At 38.9% G+C, this 26,952-nt stretch overlaps 1 protein-coding gene across 2 annotated transcripts in view; it reads left to right on the top strand.

Moving 5' to 3' along the window:
• Positions 1 to 26,952, top strand: part of LOC128660496 (NFX1-type zinc finger-containing protein 1) — a 325,702-nt gene that overhangs the window by 38,148 nt on the left and 260,602 nt on the right. For both annotated transcript variants that reach the window (XM_053714391.1, XM_053714390.1), the window contains exons 3-4: positions 14,420 to 14,599; positions 23,457 to 23,660. In XM_053714391.1, the coding sequence (XP_053570366.1) occupies positions 14,420 to 14,599; positions 23,457 to 23,660 (384 nt within the window). The remainder of the gene's footprint in view (positions 1 to 14,419; positions 14,600 to 23,456; positions 23,661 to 26,952) is intronic.

Genomic DNA, 26,952 nt, shown 5'->3' with positions numbered 1-26,952 from the left:
TCCGCAGCTCCCTGACATTGTCGCAACTAAATAAAGCTATTAACCCCTAAACCTCTAGCCTCCCACATCACTACCACTAAATAAATGTATTAAATAACCCCTAAACCCCCAGCCCCCACATCGCAAAAATCTATATTAAACTATTAACCCCTAAATGTAACCCTAAGCCTAACCCTAACACCCCCTAACGTTAACATAATTAAAATAGAGCTAAATTAAAAATTAAATTTATTAACTAAAAAAACACTTAACTATTTAAAACAAAATACATACTTACCTGTGAAATAAAACCTAAGCTAGCTACAATATAACTAATAGTTACATTGTAGCTATCTTAGGTTTTATTTTTATTTCACAGCTAATTTTGTATTTATTTTAACTAGGTAGACTAGTTAGTAAATAGTTATTAACTTTTTACTAACTACCTAGTTAAAATAAATACAAACTGGGGGGAACTTCCGGGCGGCGGGCCATGACAGGTCGCATTACAGTTAGCTGCGACAGACCTAAAGATTAACCTTGCAAATATCTGTTTCCACATCTGACATCGAGCTGAAACAAATACAAATTCTGATGCAGATAACAAAGCTCAACTGATTGCAGCAAAAATTTACTAACTTACTCGCAATTACTATACCGGAGACTACATGAGGTTGCGGCCTCCTATCTAACCCCCCGGCAGAGTATCCTTGGATCTCTGTTGTTACTTAGGGCTGTGAGAGAGCACCCTTTCTTTGCTTCTATTCTATATACACCCGCCATCAATATCCATCTGAAGTGCTGGAGAGATGGCAGATTTACTCTTACAGGCGATCAGCGATCTGCTAGACACATACCAAACGGCTTTCACCGAGGCCATGTATGCAGCTTTTCACCCCAATCCACTGGGGGAGAAACCTATATATGCACCCAATGGGTATGGGGGTGGCGGTGCTTTGGGGCCCCGGCATCAGCCGCCTGCCTCCCTGGCTGTTAATAGAGAATCGGACACTAATTACCTGCTCAGTGGCGGGAGTGAGAAGCTTCCTGTGATGGAATTGGGGGATAGCAGCGTAACTACCGTACTTGTAGAGGGAGAGTCTTACGGCAGTGATGGTGTAATTGAATCTTTTGGCGCAATATCCATAATACTAATTGCTTCAGGACATTGCAGGGTTAGCGCCCCATCACAGCCACTACCGAGACCTACCGGAACCCAGGAATCGCTGAACTTAGCCGAAAGGCAGCAACCACGCCAAGTGAGCTCCATGCAGCCATCGTCAGGGAGGTATCTGAATTTCACTTCCATGGCGCGCACTGACAGAAGGTACCTACCCTTATCGCTACAACCCTTCAGAATTCCTGGGAGTCTATACAGAGGTGAGCGGGACATTATAATTAACGCATCCCTCTTACTATACCTCCTCTGGGTCACCGCACTGAACTTTCTCTCCTGCGCGGGATGCCGATCCCTGCCCGATAGATCTGGAGTGGGGTAGCTATGCGATGATAACATGAGGACTGTCATACAGATACCGGACCCTAATGTTCTTCCCTATTTATACCTTACACTGCTAGCATATGACCTCTCCTCATAAAAGACAGAGCTTCCTCCCCACCTTACTTGCCGTGTTTTGAAGGTTACTATCAGAGACAAATTACAACTGTTTATTTACCTATAGGTATTATTGCACATCGATTGTATCCCAGATCTCAGTGCGTCTGTTCACTTGTGTATGAGTCTTGCAGGAGCTATTACGCATTATTTGAGATGCCCGCTTTCACTATAAACTCTACTTATTGACAATAATCTTTCATGGGGTACCCGGCACCCTGCTGCGCAGCCTGCGGCCGAGGCAGGGCAGCATACTGTGTGTTGGGGCTTCAATATGCACTCACATTGCTTGTCTGGGATATGCGATACCACTATTTCCTAAACTGCTTTACCTAATAAGATAAAAGTTTATTGCTATCATTTTTGCCAACTCTGTGATATAATATGTACTCTTTAGCTGACCTGGTTAATGTATGATATGTCTGCTAGTTTTGTATTAAGCTCTGGAGGACAAGGGATAACATACTAGAAGGCTCAGAATAAGCCTCCAATAGCAATATAGTAATCATATGAGATTCTATGTGATATAGCTTGGAAAACTTTATATATAACAGTGTGTAACTACTCTTAAGAAGGGAGCAGGCCTGGCCATATTTCTAATAGATCATAGGCTCATACCTACAATTCAGATACATATTACCTACAGCCTATATGATTGAGAGTGTCTGTTTGACTATCAGATTACCTGGCCCAACTCCTGTACTTCAGTACCTTCCCCACATAGTAAGAGCTGAGGAGCTCCTGTCCTACTCACCACGTTTTACCACAATCTTGTTGGAAGATCACATAGCTGTTAAGTTTCTATGCATATTAAGTCTGTAACGAGCAGTAGATGTTAAATATCTGCCTGGTAATGTGGAAACTGACTTCCCCCCTCCTATTTATGGCTGGACATGTACAGCAGATCTCTGAAATACCTTGTACATAAAGACTACTGGCGGGTGCCCTGACTAACTATATGTAATACATATTATATACACCTAACACTTACAAAGCTTCTCAAAATGTTGACTCTACCTTGTGTATACCAAATATCCTAAATCTATGTGTGACTTTGTCAAACTTATAACACTATACTACCCCGTATTTCTATATGAGTCACTATTAAATTTATATAAAAGAGGTTCTCACTTAGAGATCCAAGAGTGGTCTCTTCACTAGACATAGCCCCCTATCTATGATCCTGTGTATATGAATGAGGTCCAAGAGTGGCCTCCTTTGTCAACTAGGAGGCACACAGACTATTAGGCATAACTCTTGAATAGTATGCTTTTGCATTTTCCTTTTAGAAATGTATTATGGTGTCACGCAGAATTGTACAATATGTTCCCTGCAGTTTTCTATCACTGTGTTTGTGTTTCACATTTCATGTATGCCTTACTCAGAACCTCAATAAAAAGATTTAAAAAAAATAAATAAATAAATACAAACTTTCCTGGGAAATAAAACCTAAGCTACCTTACACTAAAACCTAAAATTACAAGAAATAAAAAACACTAAAATTACAAAAAATAAAAAAAACCTACCATTACAAAAAAACCACACGAAATTATCCAAAAAATTTGAATTATTCCTATTCTAATACCCTTTAAAAAAAATTAAAAAAAACACCCCAAAATAAAAAACCTAATCTAGAATAAACTACCAAGGGTTCTTAAAAGGGCCTTTTGGGGCCCTTAAAATGGCCTTTTGTAGGGCATTGCCATAAAGTTAACAGCTCTTTTGCTACAAAAAAAACAAACAAACACCACCTAACAGTATACAAACCCCACCCCCAAACCCACAAAATAAAAATAAAGTAAAACCTAATCTACCCATTGCCCTGAAAAGGACATTTGTATCGGCATTGCCCTTAAAAGGACATTTAGCTCTTTTGCTGCCCAAGCCCTAATCTAAAAATAAAAACCCACTCCAAAACGAAAAAAAAAAAAAATTACACAAAATAACAAATTATCAAAAAAAATAAAAAAAATTATTCCTATTCTAATACCCATTTAATCAGCCAATAGAATGAGAGCTGCTTAAATCCTATTGGCTGATTTGAACAGCCAATAGGGGGCCCCATCCGATATGCAGCGTTGCCCGCAAAAGCCGGCGACGCCGGTTTTTGCGCGGGTTTGGTATCCAATATACAACGTTGCTCGCAATTTTTACTCCCATAGGCTAACATGGGACCGCGTTGTAAATCGGTATCCAATATCCAGTGCAAGGCCTTACGTGGTGAAAATGGAGAAATCTTACTCCATTTTCACCTCGCCATAAAATGCAGCCGTAGCAGGCCTTGCGCTGAGTATGGGAGCACAGTAACTCCCTAAAATGCCTGCAAAAAAACACCCAACACATGCGCAATGTCTATCTACCTGTCAACCGCAATCCCCCACTGCAATACCTAATAAAGTGTATTAACCCCTAAACCGCCATAGCCCACACCACAATAAACCTATTATATTATTAACCACTAAGCCGCCATAGCCCACATAGCCTATTAAATCTATTAACCCCTAATCTGCCGCCGCCAACGTCGTCACCACTATAATAAAGTTATTAACCTCTAAACCTAAGTCTAACCCTAACCCTAACCCCCCCTAACTTAATTATTATTTAAATAAATCTAAATAAAATTACTATTATTAACTAAAGTATTCCTATTTAAAACTAAATACTTACCTATAAAATAAACCCTAAGATAGCTACAATATAATTAATAATTACATTGTAGCTATTTTAGGATTTATTTTTATTTTACAGGCAACTTTGTATTTATTAACTAGGTACAATAGCTATTAAATAGTTAATAACTATATAATAGCTACCTAGTTAAAATATTTACAAAATTACCTGTAAAATAAATCCTAACCTAAGTTACAAATACACCTAACACTACACTATCATTAAATAAATTAAATTAATTAACTACAATTAGCTAAAATTAAATACAATTAACTAAAATAAACTAAAGTAAAAAAAAATAAACACTAAATTACAGATTTTTTTTTACAAGAAGTTTAAACTAATTACACCTAATCTAAGCCCCCTAATAAAATAAAAAAGCCCCCCAAAATAATAAAATGCCCTACCCTATACTAAATTACAAATAGCCCTTTAAAGGGCCTTTTGCGGGGCATTGCCCCAAAGTAATCAGCTCTTTTACCTGTAAAAAAAAATTACAATACCCCCCAACATTACAACCCACCACCCACACACCCCTACTCTAAAACCCACCCAATCCCCCCTTAAAAAAAACTAACACTACCCCATTGAAGATCATCCTACCTTGAGCCGTCTTCACCCAGCCGGGCACGAGTGGTCATCCGATCCGGGCAGAAGTCTTCATCCGATGGGGCAGAAGAGGACATCAGACCGGCAGAAGTTTTCATCCTATCCGGGCAGAAGAGGACATCCGGACCGGCAGAAGGCTTCATCCAAGCGGCATCTTCTATCTTCTTCCATCCGACGAGGAGCGGCTCCATCTTGAAGACATCCGGTGCGGAGCATCCTTCCAGCACGACGACTACTCGACGAATGACGGTTCCTTTAAATGATGTCATCCAAGATGGCGTCCCTCGAATTCCAATTGGCTGATAGGATTCTATCAGCTAATCGGAATTAAGGTAGGATAAATCCGATTGGTTGATTTAATCAGCCAATCGGATTGAACTTCATTTATTATTAGGAGTGAGAGGGGGGATTATAGGGATTATAGGGATATAGGGTATACGTGTTGGACTTATTTTTGGGAGAAGTATTAGACAGTTACTGGAGATTTAAAAATTAAAAATAGTTAGTTTTCTTAGGCGCAGGCAGTTTCTAAAATGCCGTAAGTCACTAGCGACTCCAGAAATTTGTAGTTACGCTTATTTCTGGACATTGCTAGTTTATCCGACTTACTTCACTTTAGGAACTGCCGGCGGGGTATATGTAATACCACGATGTGCGAGGTGAAATTACGGGAGACGTGGGTTCCCTCGCTTGTGCCGAAAACTACGCCGTATATCGGATTTTAGCAGCTTTAATTCCTATTGGCTGATTCAAAATTTTCAGCCAATAGGAATGCAAGGGTCGCCATCTTGGATCGCGTACCTTGCATTGAAGATTCAGTGTACGGCAGCGACCGTATGAAGAGGATGCTCTGCGCCGGATGTCTTCAGGATGGACCCGCTCCGCGCCGCCAGGATCAAGATAGAAGATGCTGCCTGGATGAAGATTGAAGAGGCCGTCTGGATGAAGACTTCTCGCCGCCGGGATGAAGATTGAAGAGGCCGCCTGGATGAAGACTTCTCGCTGCCTGGATGAAGATCATTCAAGCAGGATTTCAAAAACTGTAAGTGGATCTTCGGGGGTTAGTGATAGGTTTTTTTTAAGGGTTTTTTGGGTGTTTTTTTTTTTAGTTTAGGGTTTGGGCAGAAAAAGAGCTAAATGCCCTTTTAAGGGCAATGCCTATCCAAATGGCAATGGGTATCTTAGGTTTTGTTTAGAGTTAGGTTTTTTTATTTTGGGGGGTTGGTTGGGTGGTGGGTTTTACTGTTGGGGGGGTCTTTGTATTTTTTTTTTACAGGTAAAAGAGCTGTTTAATTTAGGGCAATGCCCTACAAAAGGCCCTTTTAAGGGCTATTGGTAGTTTTTTGTTTTTTTTTTATATTTTTTATTGAGGTTTTTGCGTGAAACATACATAGAACATAATACACCATTTTGTAAAAGGAACAAAATACAGAATACAAACATAGTTACCCGAAAAGTTTCGGAAATCTTATAATAGCTTGGTGAAAGGCTAATGAAACCTCGATTTTTCAATAGTATATCACATTTGACTGACCTGTTAGAAAACAAAGATTCAGGCCCTATGGGCCAAAAATATGAAAAATAATAGTTATCTGATGGTCAGGAGTCTAGCTCGCTAGGAACTTCAAAGTATATCATGCGTAGCTGGTCTATGAGGAATTTTGTTTTAGGCCCGATGGACCTAGAGTTTAGAAAATAATAGATAACTGATGTCCAGAAAACTAGTTTTATTTTTTTTTAAAAGCTTCAAAAGGAGCAGGAATATATGGATAATAAATGGGGGAAGGGGGATATTCAGCGGGTAAGCACCGCTATGTATATTAGGGAGAGAGTGGAGGGCGGAGCCATAGGGATATAGGAGTATAGTAGGAGACTTGGAGGGGCCTATTAATCTTGGAAGTGTAGTAAAATAAATGGGCTAAGACATCTAGTTACCCAGCTATGAATTATTAGTCATGTGAACATGTGGCATGTACTTGCCATTTGGGAGCCTCTGCTTAATTAATATAACCATTCTGCAAGTAGACATTGTTTCGTGAATTTAACATAAAACCTATAGAAACTGCATTATATGCTAGTCCCCTCGGTTACAAAAGTGAGCGTAGCAGCTTAAGAATATCCAAAAACTGCGTCTAGAGTATACCTGTTACCCAGCCACAAAGTGTGGCAGTGCTGCATATGAGCTATAGGGTTCCAAGTGAGAGAAAATATGCTGATGTTCGGCAAATATTTGTAAAACAGTTTATATATCTAATTTAGCAAGCATATTAACCTTTACACCCTAATAATTGTATTAACTTTAATTTGACCTGGAAGTGCGTGAAGTGTAGTTTTAAAGCTCTACCAGAATAGTGCACCCAGACAAGGGATGTAAAATAGCAAGTGACATAATATGCAATGCGAAACTGCATATAGCTGCTTTAAGATAGATTTAACCAGTATGTAGCAGCTTGTAGATTAAACAGAACATAAGTTAGGAACACATATATGTTTGTTAAGCCACACAGTGTTATGCGTGAGGAATAGTTAGGCCACATATTGTAATATTTAGTCTAGAGTGAGGGGTCTAATAATAGCTTAGTCAGAGAAAAATAGCATGGGGAGACATTTTTTCTGTATATCTAAGAGTAACTCTCAAACAGGAATCCACATGTAAAACATATTATGTAAGTAGGTTTACTGCATTTGCTGCAGTATATATAATGACTAATGTCATATTACTTATGAAAGATTAACCCCCAGAACCATATTTTGTGTATACATTATGACAGACCACTCAACAACACACAGGGCCAAGGTAGCACTGTTACCCAAACAGATAAATAGTGAACATACAATATAGATAAACTTTAAGTACAGTCCTGAATGAGTAAGTAGGGAGGCACAAAACATTATTAATCTTAAACATACATATTGACTATATAGTGTGAAGGTATATTATCAGGCATAATACAGTAATAACCTAGGTGAAGTATAATAAGCGAACATAGAAGTCTGTTCCTCGATAAATCATCAAGCTAAGCATCTGTCATTAGGGATGCTATGAGGCCATGAAGTGAAAGGCAGGCTTAAATTTGATGCGCTAAAGGGAGTTGGCATGAAACATCACTATGGTGCCTGTGCTCGCATCCATAATTCTGCCTACACATATTCATATATCTATATAATTATATATATTGGCTTCCTTTCATAAAGAGACTATGTATTAGCGTTTGCGGCAAGTGAGGTATATATATAGGCCTCATAGCGCTAATTATTTACATACAAACCCGTGAGCTTATAATTACCCCAACATATAGTGACATTAAACATATGAGCAGAGAAGCAATATAATAGTATACATTAATATGTGACCACAAAAAATTAATAAATCATAAACCAAACCTGAGCAAGTAGCAATAGGCATATTGAACAAAGTTAGAACCAGGAATCTAACATGTAATAAGGGTATGATTAAGAAATAAACACATCAACAGTTTGGTGCGAGAAAGTCTTGAAAATATTGAAGTAGCAGACTTCCTACTTAAAAAATATTGGAGCATGAAAAAAGAGTACTACTGCCACATCTTGTTAATAATAGCGCCGCCCTTAATAAGCCTCAACTAGTGCAGTAGAATTAGACTATAACACATGATATGTTATTGGGCTTAAATGAGTGTTATTAGCTAAACATAAATGAGCGGATATAAAAGACTTAAGGTTTAGCTGCTCAAATTATAAGGCAGAAAATATCAAGCGCTGCCTGCACATTACTTAGATAAAACTTATTATGATACATGTCACTAACAACATCGTATCAGGTATTTTCTGAGTGTAGAGAGAAAGATAAATGCAGTTCTAATATGCAGATATATGAGCAGATAATAAAGTCCTAAGCTTTAGCCACATATACCATAGGGAAGAAACAGTAAGTACCGTCTGGACATTACCTAGTTAGAATACATTATGACATGTGACACTAACAGCACAATATTAGGTATAGATAATATGCATAAAATATGCTTATAACTGCCTATATCTTTAAATAATAAGCGTATAGTGAACTAGGCAATAATCTGGTTCTCTGCAAAGTCCTGAAAATGGTGTAGATATATAGCTACTGATAATAAAGACTAATGTCCCAAGAAGTATATGAGGTATTGATGCATAGCGTATCTAACCGCTAGCCTATCATCCAGTTGAAGTCTGGTTTAATTTACCCCACTCCGGTTCTCTTGTGTTGTATATGTCCCCACTCACTTGGTGCAGAACCTTCAATAATCACCAGACGGCTTAGGAGTTTTATGTACAAAAGTGTCGATGTCCCAGAAAGAGGGGTGTAGATGTTGCCGGACAAATTCAGAGAGTACAATGTGCAGGGTATCTCACGGACCTCTATATTCAGGATCAGTTCTGGCGAGACTGCACAGCTCTTTATAGATACTGCCTGTATATGATACATCTGCTGTAACTTAGCGGTTGAAGCGCACCTCCCTGCGGTCTTATCATCCATGTCTCCTGCAGAAGCATGGCGTGGCGCAGGCATCGCTTTGTATGCTGTCATAAACTGCCGTTCACTACTGGTCTCACTAGCTGATGAATGTAGAGCATAAGATGCTATAGGTATTAAACCTTGTCTGCTGTCTTTTGCTTCTCCGGTGTGAGTAACGCACCCACGCTGTGACTCGTTGGTTCCTTTGATGTCAGCTTTCAATTTTGCGACTTGTATAGTCTGGGCCTGAATGGTAACGGTCTCTCTCACCGCCATCTTGTCTGCGTCTTCCTCAATCCGACCGCATGATGTTCTAATTGTAAGCATAAGGTCAGAATGTCTAATCTGCATCTGCAGTGCGAGCTCCAAAAGCTGTGCCCGTAATTCTTCCATGCTTAGTAAATACTGAGCTTTAGTTGTAATCGGAGTGAAAGCAGGTCAGCTCCGTTGGAAATATTACAGTGTAATTAGTCGCTAAAATCATGAAGTCTCCAAATTTCCACTTTAGGAAGCTCTTTAGTTGTAAAACAGTCAGTGGCGAACAAAATTCTGAGATATCATAAACTTTTGGTTTGAAATATAGATTTAATTTGGCCACAAACAGGGAGCTCCAAAGGAACACGTCTGGCTCCCTCGGCTGCTGGCTCCGCCCCCCGGCTATTGGTAGTTTATTGTAGGCTAGGGTTTTTTTTATTTTGGGTGGGCTTTTTTAGTTTGATAGGGCTTTTAGATTAGGTGTAATTCTTTTTTATTTTGGATAATTTTGTTTGTTATTTTTCGTAATTTAGTGTTTGTTGTTTTTTGTAATTTAGTCTTTTTTATTTTTTGTAATTAGATACTTTGTAATTTTTAGAGTGGTGTTAGGATTTTTTTAATGTGTAGTTTAGTTTAATTTAATTGGTAGTTAGTTTAATTTTAGTTTAATAATTATATTAGTTTAATTGTTAGTTTAAACTTAGTTTTTTTAATTTGACAGGTAAGTTTTAATTTAAGATATGGAAATTGTAATTTTAATCTAAAGTTAGGGGGACGTTAGGTTTAGGGGTTACTAGTTTAATTTAGTTTATTGCGATGTGGGGGCTTTCGGTTTAGGGGTTATTAGTTTACTTTAGTATATTTTGTTGTGGGGGGCTTGCGGTTTAGGGGTTAATAGGTTTTTTATAGTGGTGACGATGTAGGGATTAGTAATTTAAGTATAGTGAGGACGGACGGCAGATTAGGGCTTAATAATATTTAAATAGTGTTTGCGATGCGGGAGGGCGGTGGTTTAGGGGTTAATAACTTTATGATAGTGGTGACGATGTCGGGGAGCGGCGGAATAGGGGTTAATAATTATTTTTAGTGGCGGCGATGTCGGGTGCGGCAGATTAGGGTTTAATAAATTTAACATTGCGGGAGGGCCTCGGTTTAGGGGTTAATAGGTAGTTTATGGGTGTTTAGTGTACTTTGTTGCATTTTAGTTATGATTTTTTTGTAACAGACTTGTAGCGTAAAACTCATAACTACTGCTTTTAGATGGCGTTATGGATCTTGTCGTTTTAGGATGTAAAGCAGGTTTTTTTAGCCTCATCGCAAAACTCGTAATAGCAGCACTATGGGAATCCCATGAAAAAACGTCATTTTTACGAGTGCGGTACTGCATTGCATTACAGGCTAAAAGGCTTGCGGTACAGCTTATACCGACAAGACTTTTTAGCGTTAAAAGATGAACGCACAACTCGTAATCTAGCTGAAAGAGCATACAATTTTACTTTCCAATTTACTTCTATTATCTAATTTGCTTCATTTTCTTGATATCCTTTATTTAAAAGCATTTCTAAATAGGCTCAGGAGCTGCTGATTGGTGGCTGCACTTAAATGCCTTGTGTTCTTGGCTCACCCATGTGTATTGCTAGATCTTCAACAAAGGATACCTAAAGAAAGAAGCAAATTAGATAGTAGAAGAAAATTGGAATGTTGTTTAAATTGGATTCTTTATCTGAGTCAAGAAAGAAGAAATGTGAGTTTCATGTCCCTTTAAAGTAATTGTAAAGTTGAATGACTTGAAGCCCAGTATTTAAAAATACTCTGAAAAACATAGGCACATTGGGGGGTAGTTATCAAGCCGTCTACTTTTCTGGCTTCGCCGGCCCAATACGCCCGCCTAAGCTCGCCTCACATTGCTGCCGCGGACCTGAAAAAATACGCCTAAGTTATCAAATAAAGCTGTCAAAAAGCCGCGGGGCGATGAGCAGCGGACTGTGACAGTTATCACTCATCCGATCTCGCTGCCCTTCGGCTTTTTCCCAGCTTTATTGCTAGCCTGTCACTAAGCACTCACACTAAACTACACTGTTCTACCCCCTATACCGGCGCCCCCGGAGCCTCCCGCAACTCAATAAAATTACTAACCCCTAAACCGCCGCTCCTAGACCCCGCTGCAACTCTTATAAATGTATTAACCCCTAAACCGCCGCTCCTAGACCCTGCCGCAACTCTTATAAATGTATTAACCCCTAAACCGCCGCTCCCGGACACCGCTGCAACCTACAGTATACCTAGTAACCCCTATCCTGCCCCCCTACACCGTCGCCCTCTATTATAAAATTATTAACCCCTATCCTCTCCGCAACTAAATAAATAGTTTAACCCCTAAACCGCCGCTCCCTGAACCCGCCGCAACCTATATTAAACCTATTAACCCCTATCCTGCCCCCCCTACACCGTCGCCACCTATAATAAATTTATTAACCCCTAATCTGCCCCCCACTACACTGCCGCCAATGTAATAAAATTATTAACCCCTAAACCTAATTCTAACCCTAACCCTTACGCCCCCCTAAATTAAATATTAATTAAATAAATCTAAATAAATTAACTCTTATTAACTAAATGAATCCTATTTAAAACTAAATACTTACCTTTAAAATAAACCCTAATATAGCTACAATATAAATAATAATTATATTCTAGCTATCTTAGGATTTATTTTTATTTTACAGGTACCTTTCAATTTATTTTAACCAGGTACAATAGCTATTAAATAGTTATTAACTATTTAATAGCTTACCTAGCTAAAATAAAGAGAAATGTACCTGTTAAATAAATCCTAACCTAAGTTACAATTACACCTAACACTACACTATACTTTAATAAATTATTCCTATTTAAAAATAAATACTTACCTGTAAAATAAACCCGAAGATAGCTACAATATAATTAATAATTATATTGTAGCTATCTTAGGATTTATATTTATTTTACAGGTAACTTTGTATTTATTTTAGCTAGTTAGAATAGTTATTAAATAGTTATTAACTATTTAATAACTACATAGCTAAAATAAATACAAAATTACCTGTAAAATAAATCCTAACTTAAGTTACAATTAAACCTAATACTACACTATCATTAAATTAATTAAATAAACTACCTACAAATAACTACAATTAAATACAATTACATAAACTAACTAAAGTACAAAAAATAAAAAAAAGCTAAGTTACAAAAAATAAAAAAATAAGTTACAAACATGTTAAAAATATTACAACAATTTTAAGCTACTAACACCTAATCTAAGCCCCCTAATAAAATAACAAACCCCCCCAAAATAAAAAAATGCCCTACCCTATTCTAAATTAAATAAATTTCAAAGCTCTTTTACCTTACCAGCCCTTAAAAGGGCCATTTGTGGGGGCATGCCCCAAAGAAAACAGCTCTTTAGCCTGTAAAAGAAAAATACAACCCCCCCCAACATTAAAACCCACCACCCACATACCCCTAATCTAACCCAAACCCCCCTTACAAAAACCTAACACTAATCCCCTGAAGATCATCCTACCTTTAGTTGTCTTCACTCAGCCGAGCCACCGATGGAACTGAAGAGGACATCCGGAGCTGAAGAAGTTAATCCTCCAAGCGGCGCTGAAGAAATCTTCCATCCGATGAAGTCATCATCCAGGCGGCGCTGAAGAAAAGTCTTCGATCCGGCCGATGTCATCTTCAAAGAGGCGCTGAAGAGGTCTTCTATCCGGGCGAAGTCATCTTCCAAGCCGGGTCTTGAATCTTCCTTCCGCCGACGCGGAACCACCTTCTTCACCGGCGGACTACGACGAATGACGGCTCCTTTAAGGGACGTCATCCAAGATGGCGTCCCCTCAATTCCGATTGGCTGATAGGATTCTATCAGCCAATCGGAATTAAGGTAGGAAAATTCTGATTGGCTGATGGAATCAGCCAATCAGATTCAAGTTCAATCCGATTGGCTGATCCAATCAGCCAATCAGATTGAGCTCGCATTCTATTGGCTGATCGGAACAGCCAATAGAATGCGAGCTCAATCTGATTGGCTGATTCCATTTAAAGGGACAGTAAACACCTTGAGATTTTTATATATAATGTTTAGTTATGTGCAATGAAACAGCTTTGCAATACATTTTTATTATGTATTTTGCCTCCCTTTTATTGTAATTTAGCTCTGAATATTTAGCAATTTCTAATTCTCAGGACTTGAAATGCACCATGCTGACGTCTCAAAGCTAAATCTGCTACATATCTGTCCCTAAATGGCTTCATCAGATAACAACTGCAAAACAATGCACTCTATGCTAACATAGATGGGGTTAGCCTTGTTGTCTGCAGACTAAAGCCCAGATTGGCTTCTCCAAATAAGGCAAATGGTGGGTTTGGCTTTTGAAAATGTATCTGTAGTAAGAAGGAAGTTTGCTTGTTTTAAAAAAAAAAAAAAAAAAGACAAAATTAGGACTCGGCTAATATGTTAATCTATAGCAGCACAATAGAAATGTCTTGTAATTGTCCCTTTAACCCTAGTGTGACCCTTCTTGATGTACTATCACTCTTGCCACCACTCATTGGACTAAGTAAGCTATATTTGATATCTGAGCTAAAAGCTCTGGTTTTTGCAAGAAAAACACCATGTTCTTAACAGTTAAAGGATGAAGTATGATGTATATTTTCATTTTAGGACAGCGTTATCCAGAATATTTTGTACAAATATTAAGCAAGACATCTGTTTCATGAGTTGTGGTTGAGAACTAAAAGCTTTTAAATCACTGCTAATTTATTTTTCTTTCCAGATGATCCATTAAATGGTGATTTTTTAGGCCTATCTGGCTTTAGACTACCTAGAGACCCCAATTCTTCAGGACAAATGCATCGACCAGTGAGACCACACTCTGAGCACAGCCCGAGGACAGGAATTAGCAGAGGCAGAAACCAGTCTAGTTTGACTTTAGATCAACATTTGGTTAGAAAAGGTAATTCAAATTAAAGGGAAATCCCAAGTTGTTTAATTAATGTAATGCTAATTAATATTTATAGCTCACTAAGGCCTAGATTTGGAGTTCGGCGGTAGCCGTCAAAACCAGCGTTAGAGGCTCCTAACGCTGGTTTTGGCCGCCCGCTGGTATTTGGAGTCAGTGATTAAAGGGTCTAATGCTCACTTTTCAGCCGCGACTTTTCCATACCGCAGATCCCCCTACGCCATTTACGTATCCTATCTTTTCAATGGGATCTTTCTAACGCTGGTATTTAGAGTCGTTTCTGAAGTGAGCGTTAGAGCTCTAACGACAAAACTCCAGCCGCTTGAAAATAGCAGGAGTTAAGAGCTTTCTGGCTAACGCCGGTTCATAAAGCTCTTAACTACTGTACCCTAAAGTACACTAACACCCATAAACTACCTATGTACCCCTAAACCGAGCTCCCCCCACATCGCCGCCACTCGATTTAAATTTTTAACCCCTAATCTGCCGACCGCCACCTACGTTATACTTATGTACCCCTAATCTGCTGCCCCTAACCCCGCCGACCCCTGTATTACATTTATTAACCCCTAACCTGCCCCCCACAACGTCGCCGCCAGCTACTTAAAATAATTAACCCCTAATCTTCCGACCGCAAAGCGCCGCCACCTACGTTATCCTTATGTACCCCTAATCTGCTACCCCTAACACCGCCGACCCCTATATTATATTTATTAACCCCTAATCTGCCCCCCTCAACGTCGCCTCCACCTGCCTACACTTATTAACCCCTAATCTGCCGAGCGGACCTGAGCGCTACTATAATAAAGTTATTAACCCCTAATCCGCCTCACTAACCCTATCATAAATAGTATTAACCCCTAATCTGCCCTCCCTAACATCGCCGACACCTACCTTCAATTATTAACCCCTAATCTGCCGAGCGGAGCTCACCGCTATTCTAATAAATGTATTAACCCCTAAAGCTAAGTCTAACCCTAACACTAACACCCCCCTAACTTAAATATAATTTACATCTAACGAAATAAATTAACTCTTATTAAATAAATTATTCCTATTTAAAGCTAAATACTTACCTGTAAAATAAATCCTAATATAGCTACAATATAAATTATAATTATATTATAGCTATTTTAGGATTAATATTTATTTTACAGGCAACTTTGTAATTATTTTAACCAGGTACAATAGCTATTAAATAGTTAAGAACTATTTAATTGTTACCTAGTTAAAATAATAACAAAATTACCTGTAAAATAAATCCTAACCTAAGATATAATTAAACCTAACACTACCCTATCAATAAAATAATTAAATAAACTACCTACAATTACCTACAATTAACCTAACACTACACTATCAATAAATTAATTAAACACAATTCCTACAAATAAATACAATTAAATAAACTAGCTAAAGTACAAAAAATAAAAAAGAACTAAGTTACAAAAAATAAAAAAATATTTACAAACATAAGAAAAATATTACAACAATTTTAAACTAATTACACCTACTCTAAGCCCCCTAATAAAATAACAAAGCCCCCCAAAATAAAAAATTCCCTACCCTATTCTAAATTAAAAAAGTTACAAGCTCTTTTACCTTACCAGCCCTGAACAGGGCCCTTTGCGGGGCATGCCCCAAGAATTTCAGCTCTTTTGCCTGTAAAAGAATAAATACAATACCCCCCCCCCAACATTACAACCCACCACCCACATACCCCTAATCTAACCCAAACCCCCCTTAAATAAACCTAACACTAAGCCCCTGAAGATCTTCCTACCTTGTCTTCACCATCCAGGTATCACCGATCCGTCCTGGCTCCAACATCTTCATCCAACCCAAGCGGGGGTTGGCGATCCATCATCCGGTGCTGAAGAGGTCCAGAAGAGGCTCCAAAGTCTTCCTCCTATCCGGCAAGAAGAGGACATCCGGACCGGCAAACATCTTCTCCAAGCGGCATCTTCGATCTTCTTCCATCCGGTGCGGAGCGGGTCCATCTTGAAGCAGGCGACGCGGATCCATCCTCTTCTTCCGTTGTCTCCCGACTAATGATGGTTCCTTTAAGGGACGTCATCCAAGATGGCGTCCCTCGAATTCCGATTGGCTGATAGGATTCTATCAGCCAATCGGAATTAAGGTAGGAATTTTCTGATTGGCTGATGGAATCAGCCAATCAGAATCAAGTTCAATCCGATTGGCTGATCCAATCAGCCAATCAGATTGAGCTCGCATTCTATTGGCTGATCGGAACAGCCAATAGAATGCGAGCTCAATCTGATTGGCTGATTGGATCAGCCAATCGGATTGAACTAGATTCTGATTGGCTGATTCCATCAGCCAATCAGAAAATTCCTACCTTAATTCCGATTGGCTGATAGAATCCTATCAGCCAATCGGAATTTGAGGGACGCCATCTTGGATGACGTCCCTTAAAGGAACAGTCATTCGTCGTTCAGTCGTCGGTCCGGATGGATGTTCCGCGCTGGAGGTCTTCAGGATCCTGCCGCTTCGCTCCGGATGGAAGACCATAGAAGATGCCGCCTGGATGATGACTTCAATCGGATGGAAGATCCTCTTCTGCCCCGCTTGGATGAAGACTTTGACCGGATCATGGACCTCTTCAGCCCCCCGCTTGGGCTTGGATCAGGACATCGGAGGAGCTCTTCAGGACGGATCGGTGAACCTGGATGGTGAAGACAAGGTAGGAAGATCTTCAGGGGCTTAGTGTTAGGTTTATTTAAGGGGGGTTTGGGTTAGATTAGGGGTATGTGGGTGGTGGGTTGTAATGTTGGGGGGCTTGGGTATTGTATTTTTTCTTTTACAGGCAAAAGAGCTGAACTTCTTGGGGCATGCCCCGCAAAGGGCCCTGTTCAGGGCTGGTAAGGTAAAAGAGCTTGTAACTTTTTTAATTTAGAATAGGGTAGGGAATTTTTTATTTTGGGGGGCTTTGTTATTTTATTAGGGGGCTTAGAGTAGGTGTAATTAGTTTAAAATTGTTGTAATATTTTTCTTATGTTTGTAAATATTTTTTTATTTTTTGTAACTTAGTTCTTTTTTATTTTTTGTACTTTAGCTAGTTTATTTAATTGTATTTATTTGTAGGAATTGTGTTTAATTAATTTATTGATAGTGTAGTGTTAGGTTAATTGTAGGTAATTGTAGGTAGTTTATTTAATTATTTTATTGATAGGGTAGTGTTAGGTTTAATTATATCTTAGGTTAGGATTTATTTTACAGGTAAATTTTTTATTATTTTAACTAGGTAACTATTAAATAGTTCTTAACTATTTAATAGCTATTGTACCTGGTTAAAATAATTACAAAGTTGCCTGTAAAATAAATATTAATCCTAAAATAGCTATAATATAATTATAATTTATATTGTAGCTATATTAGGATTTATTTTACAGGTAAGTATTTAGCTTTAAATAGGAATAATTTATTTAATAAGAGTTAATTTATTTCGTTAGATGTAAATTATATTTAAGTTAGGGGGGTGTTAGTGTTAGGGTTAGACTTAGCTTTAGGGGTTAATACATTTATTAGAATAGCGGTGAGCTCCGGTCGTCAGATTAGGGGTTAATAATTGAAGTTAGGTGTCGGCGATGTTAGGGAGGGCAGATTAGGGGTTAATACTATTTATGATAGGGTTAGTGAGGCGGATTAGGGGTTAATAACTTTATTATAGTAGCGCTCAGGTCCGCTCGGCAGATTAGGGGTTAATAAGTGTAGGCAGGTGTCGGCGACGTTGTGGGGGGCAGATTAGGGGTTAATAAATATAACATAGGGGTCGGCGGTGTTAGGGGCAGCAGATTAGGGGTACATAGGGATAACGTAGGTTGCGGCAGTTTACGGATGGGCAGATTGGGGTTTAAAAAAAAAATGCAGGGGTCAGCGATAGCGGGGGCGGCAGATTAGGGGTTAATAAGTGTAAGGTTAGGGTGTTTAGACTCGGGGTACATGTTAGAGTGTTAGGTGCAGACGTAGGAAACAATGGGGCTGCGTTAGGAGCTGAACGCTGCTTTTTTGCAGGTGTTAGGTTTTTTTTCAGCTCAAACAGTTCCATTGTTTCCTATGGGAGAATCGTGCACGAGCACGTTTTTGAGGCTGGCCGCGTCCGTAAGCAACTCTGGTATCGAGAGTTGCATTTGCGGTACAAATGCTCTACGCTCCTTTTTTGGAGCCTAAGGCCTAGATTTGGAGTTCGGCGGTAAAAGGGCTGTTAACGCTCCGCGGGCTTTTTTCTGGCCGCACCATAAATTTAACTCTAGTATCGAGAGTTTAAACAAATGCTGCGTTAGGCTCCAAAAAAGGAGCGTAGAGCATTTTTACCGCAAATGCAACTCTCGATACCAGAGTTGCTTACGGACGCGGCCGGCCTCAAAAACGTGCTCGTGCACGATTCTCCCATAGGAAACAATGGGGCTGTTTGAGCTGAAAAAAAACCTAACACCTGCAAAAAAGCAGCGTTCAGCTCCTAACGCAGCCCCATTGTTTCCTATGGGGAAACACTTCCTACGTCTGCACCTAACACCCTAACATGTACCCCGAGTCTAAACACCCCTACCCTTACACTTATTAACCCCTAATCTGCCGCCCCCGCTATCGCTGACACCTGCATATTTTTTTTAACCCCTAATCTGCCGCTCCGTAAACCGCCGCAACCTACGTTATCCCTATGTACCCCTAATCTGCTGCCCTAACATCGCCGACCCCTATATTATATTTATTAACCCCTAATCTGCCCCCCTCAATGTCGCCGACACCTGCCTACACTTATTAACCCCTAATCTGCCGAGCGGACCTCACCGCTACTATAATAAAGTTATTAACCCCTAATCCGCCTCACTAACCCTATCATAAATAGTATTAACCCCTAATCTGCCCTCCCTAACATCGCCGACACCTACCTTCAATTATTAACCCCTAATCTGCCGAGCGGACCTCACCGCTACTATAATAAATGTATTAACCCCTAAAGCTAAGTCTAACCCTAATACTAACACCCCCCTAAATTAAATATAATTTACATCTAACGAAATAAATTAACTCTTATTAAATAACTTATTCCTATTTAAAGCTAAATACTTACCTGTAAAACAAATCCTAATATAGCTACAATATAAATTATAATTATATTATAGCTATTTTAGGATTAATATTTATTTTACAGGCAACTTTGTAATTATTTTAACCAGGTACAATAGCTATTAAATAGTTAAGAACTATTTAATAGTTACCTAGTTAAAATAATAACAAATTTACCTGTAAAATAAATCCTAACCTAAGATATAATTAAACCTAACACTACCCTATCAATAAATTAATTAAATAAACTACCTACAATTACCTACAATTAACCTAACACTACACAATCAATAAATTAATTAAACACAATTGCTACAAATAAATACAATTAAATAAACTAGTTAAAGTACAAAAAATAAAAAAGAACTAAGTTACAAAAAATAATAAAATATTTACAAACATAAGAAAAATATTACAACAATTTTAAACTAATTACACCTACTCTAAGCCCCCTAATAAAATAACAAAGCCCCCCAAAATAAAAAATTCCCTACCCTATTCTAAATTAAAAAAGTTACAAGCTCTTTTACCTTACCAGCCCTGAACAGGGCCCTTTGCGGGGCATGCCCCAAGGATTTCAGCTCTTTTGCCTGTAAAAAAAAACATACAATACCCCCCCCCAACATTACAACCCACCACCCACATACCCCTAATCTAACCCAAACCCCCCTTAAATAAACCTAACACTAAGCCCCTGAAGATCTTCCTACCTTGTCTTCACCATACCAGGTTCACCGATCCATCCTGGCTCCAACATCTTCATCCAACCCAAGCGGGGGTTGGCGATCCATCATCCGGTGCAGAAGAGGTCCAGAAGAGGCTCCAAAGTCTTCCTCCTATCCGGCAAGAAGAGGACATCCGGACCGGCAAACATCTTCTCCAAGCGGCATCTTCAATCTTCTTCCATCCGGTGCGGAGCGGGTCCATCTTGAAGCAGGCGACGCGGATCCATCCTCTTCTTCCGTTGTCTCCCGACGAATGACGGTTCCTTTAAGGGACGTCATCCAAGATGGCGTCCCTCGAATTCCGATTGGCTGATAGGATTCTATCAGCCAATCGGAATTAAGGTAGGAATTTTCTGATTGGCTGATGGAATCAGCCAATCAGAATCAAGTTCAATCCGATTGGCTGATCCAATCAGCCAATCAGATTGAGCTCGCATTCTATTGGCTGATCGGAAAAGCCAATAGAATGCGAGCTCAATCTGATTGGCTGATTGGATCAGCCAATCGGATTGAACTTGATTCTGATTGGCTGATTCCATCAGCCAATCAGAAAATTCCTACCTTAATTCCGATTGGCTGATAGAATCCTATCAGCCAATCGGAATTCGAGGGACGCCATCTTGGATGACGTCCCTTAAAGGAACCGTCATTCGTCGGGAGACAACGGAAGAAGAGGATGGATCTGCGTCGCCTGCTTCAAGATGGACCCGCTCCGCACCGGATGGAAGAAGATTGAAGATGCCGCTTGGAGAAGATGTTTGCCGGTCCGGATGTCCTCTTCTTGCCGGATAGGAGGAAGACTTTGGAGCCTCTTCTGGACCTCTTCAGCACCGGATGATGGATCGCCAACCCCCGCTTGGGTTGGATGAAGATGTTGGAGCCAGGACGGATCGGTGAACCTGGTATGGTGAAGACAAGGTAGGAAGATCTTCAGGGGCTTAGTGTTAGGTTTATTTAAGGGGGGTTTGGGTTAGATTAGGGGTATGTGGGTGGTGGTTTGTAATGTTGGGGGGGGGTATTGTATGTTTTTTTTTACAGGCAAAAGAGCTGAAATCCTTGGGGCATGCCCCGCAAAGGGCCCTGTTCAGGGCTGGTAAGGTAAAAGAGCTTGTAACTTTTTTAATTTAGAATAGGGTAGAGAATTTTTTATTTTGGGGGGCTTTGTTATTTTATTAGGGGGCTTAGAGTAGGTGTAATTAGTTTAAAATTGTTGTAATATTTTTCTTATGTTTGTAAATATTTTATTATTTTTTGTAACTTAGTTCTTTTTTATTTTTTGTACTTTAGCTAGTTTATTTAATTGTATTTATTTGTAGCAATTGTGTTTAATTAATTTATTGATTGTGTAGTGTTAGGTTAATTGTAGGTAGTTTATTTAATTAATTTATTGATAGGGTAGTGTTAGGTTTAATTATATCTTAGGTTAGGATTTATTTTACAGGTAAATTTGTTATTATTTTAACTAGGTAACTATTAAATAGTTCTTAACTATTTAATAGCTATTGTACCTGGTTAAAATAATTACAAAGTTGCCTGTAAAATAAATATTAATCCTAAAATAGCTATAATATAATTATAATTTATATTGTAGCTATATTAGGATTTATTTTACAGGTAAGTATTTAGCTTTAAATAGGAATAAGTTATTTAATAAGAGTTAATTTATTTCGTTAGATGTAAATTATATTTAAGTTAGGGGGGTGTTAGTGTTAGGGTTAGACTTAGCTTTAGGGGTTAATCAATTTATTAGAATAGCGGTGAGCTCCGGTCGTCAGATTAGGGGTTAATAATTGAAGGTAGGTGTCGGCGATGTTAGGGAGGGCAGATTAGGGGTTAATACTATTTATGATAGGGTTAGTGAGGCGGGTTAGGGGTTAATAACTTTATTATAGTAGCGCTCAGGTCCGCTCGGCAGATTAGGGGTTAATAAGTGTAGGCAGGTGTCGGCGACGTTGAGGGGGGCAGATTAGGGGTTAATAAATATAATATAGGGGTCGGCGGTGTTAGGGGTAGCAGATTAGGGGTACATAGGGATAACGTAGGTGGCGGCGCTTTGCGGTCGGAAGATTAGGGGTTAATTATTTTAAGTAGCTGGCGGCGACGTTGTGGGGGGCAGGTTAGGGGTTAATAAATGTAATACAGGGGTCGGCGGGGTTAGGGGCAGCAGATTAGGGGTACATAAGTATAACGTAGGTGGCGGTCGGCAGATTAGGGGTTAAAAATTTAAATCGAGTGGCGGCGATGTGGGGGGAGCTCGGTTTAGGGGTACATAGGTAGTTTATGGGTGTTAGTGTACTTTAGGGTACAGTAGTTAAGAGTTTATGAACCGGCGTTAGCCCAGAAAGCTCTTAACTCCTGCTATTTTCAGGCGGCTAGAATTTTGTCGTTAGAGCTCTAACGCTCACTTCAGAAACGACTCTAAATACCAGCGTTAGAAAGATCCCATTGAAAAGATAGGATACGCAAATGGCATAGGGGGATCTGCGGTATGGAAAAGTCGCGGCTGAAAAGTGAGCGTTAGACCCTTTAATCACTGACTCCAAATACCAGCGGGCGCCCAAAACCAGCGTTAGGAGCCTCTAACGCTGGTTTTGACGGCTACCGCCGAACTCCAAATCTAGGCCTAACGCAGCATTTGTTTGAACTCTCGATACCAGAGTTAAATTTATGGTGCGGCCAGAAAAAAGCCCGCGGAGCGTTAACAGCCCTTTTACCGCCAAACTCCAAATCTAGGCCTAAGAGAATGTCAGAATCTAAACCAGTGTATTTTCTCTGGTATAAGCTGTTTTGTATATTTATTCTTGTTTTATATTTAGCAAATAAGCTGGACAGATATGTCAAGAAGGGTCCTTTTTAGGAATAGCATAATTTGCCTTTATGAGCATGGGCCTACATATGATGCTATTGGTTGCCACTGTTGTATACGCAAAAGTATAATTACTATATAAACGTGTTTTACCCCTGAAGCATATCTGTAAAATAAAGCCAATATTATCCTACTGAAATGAATGACAATTTTATATTTTGTAATGCAGAAAAAGATAAAAGTGATCTCATGGATTCGAAGAGATCAGATGATGTTCGAGGAAGAAGAATTAATAATACACACTCCCAGGCACGCAGTCAACATCCACCAAATCAGTCTAGCAGTTCTAGGGGTATGCTGTCCCAACGCCATAAAAGTCCCAGGAGATATGGGAGTCAGAATATGATTGGAGTTTTACAAAATGAAACAAAAGGTAAAGTTTTTTTTTTAAAAAGAATATATATTTTATACAGTATTTTGATTTTTACTTTATATATAAATATATATATATATATATATATATATATATATATATATATATATATATATTAGGGCTGGGCGATGTGTGTGTGTGGGGGGGGAATTGCGATTTTTTTGTTGGAAAAAACCTGTGATTGCGATTTAATCACGATTTTCTTAAAAATTACTATAACACCATAATTGCTCATTAAAACGTTTATTTAACACTACAGAATCTTAATGTACATGTTTCTCAATGTCCAATACACTCTTGGAGCATAAAAATACAAACCACAAAATAGTTAAAATAAAATTAGCTGCCTGTGCTGTGGTTACATAGCAGCACTAGCAAGCAACTAGCCAGTTCTTAGGTCTTCTGACACACCATTGTCATGTTTTCTTCGACAGTCATTCTAACTGTGGTATGATTAACATATGAAACAGTGTATGCATGGAGAAACCTGAAAAGTGCTGAATTTACAGCAATATGATTTGTGTACAAGACAGTATACAGTAAAGGTAGTACAATGTGCAGACAGCACACAGCTAAATGAATACATAGCAAATGCAGCAGAGTAACTGTCCACAGTGTCCAGGAAAACATGAGGGATGTGGCACTGACAAGGTCAATCCTGACATCCTGCACTGCCTGTCATTACATCACACAGCTATTCTGTAATACATAACAGAAAACTAATATAGTTAGAGTACATAATACAAACAAGTGAACTCAAGTCACACAAAGCTAATTGAAATGAAATTAGCTGGCCATTGGCCAGTTCTTACCACTTTGTCCATGTCCATATTTTCTTGGGCAGTCATTTTAGCTGTGGTAAGAGTAACAAATGAAGCAGTGTATGCATGGAGAAACCTGAAAATGGCTGACTTGATTTTTGACTGACTGATTGATTTGATTAATTTTTGACTGATTTGATTGATTGATTTGACTGACTGATGATTTGTGTTTCTAAGTATAGTAATTTAGGTAGTACAATGCACACTGCTTCATGTGTTAGTCATTTAGCTGAGTTACTATCCTCCAGGAAAACATGAAGTATGTAGCACTGACAAGATCAATCCTGACATAATACAAACAAGTGAACTCAAGACACACAAAGCTAATAGAAAACAATGAAATTAGTTGGCCAGTTCTTACCACATTGTCCATGTCCATGTTTTCTAATGGGCAGTCAGTCTAGTTGTGGTATGAGTAACAAATGAAGCAGTGTATGCATGGAGAAACCTGAAAACTGCTGACTTGATTTTTGACTGACTGATTTGATTGATTGATTTTTGACTGATTTGATTGATTGATTGATTGATTTGACTGACTGATGATTTGTGTTTCTAAGTGTAGTAATAGAGGTAGTCAATGCACACTGCTTCATGTGTTAGTCATTTACCTGAGTGACTATCCAGGAAAACATTAGGGATGTGGCATTGACAAGGTAAATCCTGCAACCTGTTTTTAACATCCATGAATCAACTAATAGCAACAGCACTGCAGCATAGTACAGTAAGATTACATTTTTCAAATTTTAAAGAGAGAATACAATACAAAACATTGGAAGTTGGAACCTGCCCTGGTTATGGCATTTATGGCACAGTTTCTTCTTCTACATTCATCTATTACTTTGCATGGGTGACTGCTGATTTCTTGACTTGGATTCTGCATGACTTGCTGCTCAGACACAATGGCCATATCACCCTGGCCTTAATGCTTGTAATTTTATCCGCATTTATGTAGGTTGTCTTGAATCGTGGATCAAGGAATGATGCCATATCTAGCAAATCTTGAGTATCTTCATCTTCATAATTTCTATTCATATATTCAAGAATTTTGGATTTCAGTGTCTTGGTAAGGTCAGAATCATCTTCCTCCCGAGCCAGTATGTTTGTGTTTAATAGATGCAAAACTGGTTTCACATATGATACACTGACTTAGTTTTCTCCAGAAGTAATTGCAAGATGGCAGTTGGTATCTCTTGTCGATTGTGTGTATCATTCTTTTGAAGCCTTCTTTACTAACCGTGTATGCAGGCACCATGTCTTTGCATATATATATGCAATAGCGTTGATTATTTCTCTATGCCTTTTAGAGGTCTTCGCATATGGTGATGTCACTTTGTTTGCAAATGCCTTTATGATTGATTGTTGCTGCTCAACTTTAGCTTCACAGCTTGTTTGTGTTGTCTTTTCTCTATCAGTTTTTTTTTTGCTATTCATAGCTCAAAGATTTCTTTATGCCACTGTTTAAGGTGCTGGAACAGGTTTGATGTGTTACTTTGTTCCACAAGTCTTGCAGATTACTTGATTCTTTTTCACATCATCTTTTCTGAATCCAAAATATTCCCAAACAACTGATGTTGAATTTTTCTTTGGCACCAACAATTCATTAGCAACATCAACATCATCATCGTTATTGTTGGACACGGACAGCTCTTCAGGACTCATCTTGAATCTTATGTACACCACGCCACACAAAATACCAGCTGGCACAAAAAATGAGATTTAAACTAATGGAGTCTATCGCACATACTGCAAGCTGCCACAGAAAATGAGGAGATTATACTATCGAACACACTGCCAGTTTCAGTAGGGTGGCAACCTTGGCACAATGATAGACAAGAGACCACAGGCTTGTACTTGAATAGAAAGACAGACAACAATTGAATGGCCTTGATTGATGATGCAGTTAGCTGTTATCTTAGCTCTGATGATGCTAGTATAGCATCTTCAAATTGCAGAGATGACGCAGTGGAAGCAATCTTAAAAAGCTTCCTAAAGATTTTTGAATCCCAATTTTTTTTTATCAATAATAAGGAGGATGATCTTCTTCTGCAGCAATTAAGACAAGATACCACAGGCTTGCACTTGAATATAAAGAAGACAACAATGGGCTTGATGATGCAGTCACCTTGATTGAAGAGAACATAGGCTTGCTGCACTTGAATATAAAGAAGACAACCATGGGCTTGATGATGCAGTCACCTTGATTGAGAAGAGACAAGAGACCACAGGCTTACACTTGAAATTAATTGAATATAAAGAAGACAACAATGTGCTTGATGAAGCAGTCACCTAGATTGAAGTTAGGACACAGGCTTGCTGCACTTGAATATAAAGATGACAACAACGGGCTTGTTGATGCAATTACCTTGATTGAGAACAGACAAGAGAGTCGACCACAGGCTTACACTTGAAATTAATTGAATATAAAGAAGACAACAATGTGCTTGATAAAGTGGTCACCTTGATTGGAGAGA

Source organism: Bombina bombina, chromosome 5 (genome assembly GCF_027579735.1).
Source record: "Bombina bombina isolate aBomBom1 chromosome 5, aBomBom1.pri, whole genome shotgun sequence".
NCBI classification, from domain to species: domain Eukaryota; kingdom Metazoa; phylum Chordata; class Amphibia; order Anura; family Bombinatoridae; genus Bombina; species Bombina bombina.
The sequence above is the reverse complement of the archived record's forward strand: the minus strand, read 5'-3'. Positions and strand labels throughout refer to the sequence as shown.